General features: G+C 36.1%; 1 protein-coding gene across 1 annotated transcript in view; it reads right to left on the bottom strand.

Moving 5' to 3' along the window:
* LOC106791769 overlaps positions 1-512 on the bottom strand; it is a 3663-nt gene extending 3151 nt beyond the window's left edge. Inside the window, exon 1 of the mRNA XM_014757667.1 lies at positions 427-512. Within this exon, the coding sequence (XP_014613153.1) occupies positions 427-512 (86 nt within the window). The remainder of the gene's footprint in view (positions 1-426) is intronic.
* Between the last annotated feature and the right edge of the window lie 2446 nt (positions 513-2958).

Here is a 2958-nt window from a genome sequence, read left to right as displayed (position 1 = left end):
GGCGGACGAGATGCAGCAACTACTCCCCTCAATAAATCTAATTCACGCTTTAGTCGCTCATTTTCTGTTTTTAAATTGTTACTATTTGGCAAAAGAGTAAAGATAGTTTGACGCGGTGGAACAGGCCGTGGAGAACTGGATAGCGACAAATTTGGCGTTCTTGATATGGTGATAAATGAGTCTACCAGAGTTCGCGATCGTTCAAATCCCCGAAAGCCGCCAAAATCTTCGCCCATAGACCTACGAATTTCTTCTCCCCTTAATTCTAAGTTACGCTCTCTATGTGTTAACTCTTTCCCATGATTTTCAATCTCGCTCTATCTCCTGTCTAGTTCCTTCTGTCATTTATAACTTTCAAACTGCAAATTATTTAACTGTTCTTGGAACAAAATGATTTCTTCCATTCTTTTTCTTACTAATAATTACTTTTCCGCTAATTCGTCATTTAATCCACCCATCGCCTCGTCAGAAATGGGAGAATCCGTTCTAACGCGTGTACGGTCTGTTGCCATTTCAACTACTATGAAATATTTTCCCCTTATATGTGAATTATAGCAACGATCCCACACTAAGTATTCGAGCCAAACTAGGTTTATACTCTCACTTCCCTTTTTTCAATCCCACCGCTGCCACCAGTTTTCGCTCTCCTGTGACGTCCCAGAAGAGGACCGCCAAGGAGCAAGAACAATTTTAGGTAATTCTCCGATCCGATACCGACTTTCCTGCTGTCTTCTCGGCAAAGAGAATAAATGCCTTATTTTGGGTAAGCCTGTAGAGCCAGTCCTTTACCCGGGATCTGGGCTAGAAGCGGAACTTAACCCCCTTAATGAGTAAGAGATGACAACTTACCTTGATGTTATAATTCTCTATGATTTTACGGAATCCTCGGAGGGCGGCCCCCTGTGCTGATTTCCGGAGCTCCTTAATTCCAATTGTGCTGTTGTTGAATTTGGAAGATAGGTACAAGGAATCAGGTGCAAAAGGAGCTTAGTTGTTGGTTCGAATCAATTTTAAAAATTTTAGGTAAAACAACAGTATATTCTTAAGTAAACTTTAACAATAAACAACACAACGTTATGCACAGTATAACTCACAATACAACCACAGACAATAGCAAATGTAGAACTTTTATAAAGGTAAAGATTAAGAAACAATTATCGAGAAACTCGTTTACAAACGTAGCAAGCTTAGTAATAGATGTCGAATTCAATAACAGATGTCGAACCTAATAGCAATTGTCATACTACGAAACAAATATCGAACTTAGTCGACGCAGAAATAGTAGACAAAGGTTCGACGCGAGACACTCGACTTATGGTGTTAGGTCTTACTGATCGACCCACGGTAACAGATATTAAATTTTAAAAACCGTCAAAATTACTAAGGTTCACGCAATAGACTAATTTATGAAGCAAAATAATCAAAGTATTGTAGTAGACTTTTTATGTGTTTTAATTATAATGGTTGCCGGTAGACTGACAGCGAGGAGTCTCTAAACTCCCCACGTCGAGTCCTGCACGGCCGAGTGGGAGGTACCCCCACTCGCGCTAGGTGCTTCCTCTACTACCGACCCTTACCAGCCCGTGGGAAAGCAATCTGCTGATCTTTTAGGTCTGCACGTGTGAATAAGTATTAGTTACAAACAAGCTCCAAACTGCTGTCGTCAGCTAAGAATGGAATTTGCCTCGAAAAAATATCATTAACTATCAAGCGCTAATTCCCGGTAGCGACTAAAGTATCAGGTTACTATCAGGCTGAAATTCCCGGAACTGCACGTGCGCCCCTCACCTGAGCCAAGAGATTTCCTTTCATTGCACGTGTGCTCTATTACGACTGTGGAAATTTTATGTTACAGCCAACATTATTACTTCATATAATTGTTATTAACTATTTGTTCTATTAATTAACAATAACTGTTAAAATTTATTCCCAATTAAAAAGAACAACAAAATATATAACAATGTTATCTGCAGCAACCATTTAATTAAAGATAAATGCAAAATGGCCATTGGTATACCAACCAAGTGTTAATAGCATGTTTCGGTAATGTAGGAGCACGAAGTCGGTATTACAGATTTGCACTTAACGAACGACCTGACTACCGACCCTATTTGTAGGTAAGGTAGGCCTTCACATGAGCGACAATCGATCCGTACCATTCTAATTTCCATATGCAACAAAAATGCAAATATCGATGGTCGTTCATAAGAGTACCACTCAGATAAAAGTTCAAATCATACAATATGTAGAGAAAAACATCGCGTACTAAAATATTAGGATACAAAAAAATATAGATACAAATTTGTTAATGAAGAAAAAGAAAATATTAACGCTAAATATATAAAATTATGAGAAAATTCAGATTAACTATAATTACTTGAATTTTCGAAATTAGATGTCACTATGACGTGAAACTAAAAAGCTGCGAAAACTTTTTTTGAAAATATTAAAAAGTTTTTAGATAAGGCACGATGTGCTATTAGAGAAATTACAGAATGGATGTCAGGTTGACTACAATCGAGTTTCTATGAAAAATAATTGAATTCTAAACGTAAAGTAACCAAAAAATGTCGTAATGAAATGATTTTTTTCCTTTTTCTTGACTGCAGTTGTCCAAATATAAATTAATTTAGCATAATTCTTTCGGACTTAACACTTATTATTTGTAAGTATACGCTTTAAAGCTTGAAAGAAAACGTTTCATAGCGTCTGTTAAATAGCACTTTTTTAGATTGTATTTATTTTATAACTACGATTTAATCTAGAAAGTGACGAATATTTTTTTTTTAATATAAAAATACATTTTTTGCAACGGTAAATATGATCTACTAGCGACTAAACAAAATGGACGTCAGGTTTACTACAAACGAGTTTCAGTGAAAAATGAATTAAATTCTTCACGTAAAGTAACAAAAAAAAGTTGTAATATAATAATTTTTTTTTTTTGGACTGCAGGTG

The sequence above is a fragment of the Polistes canadensis genome, unplaced genomic scaffold (assembly GCF_001313835.1).
Source record: "Polistes canadensis isolate GaletaPanama2010 unplaced genomic scaffold, ASM131383v1 scaffold_341, whole genome shotgun sequence".
NCBI lineage: Eukaryota > Metazoa > Arthropoda > Insecta > Hymenoptera > Vespidae > Polistes > Polistes canadensis.
This window is presented reverse-complemented; position numbering and strand designations above follow the sequence as displayed.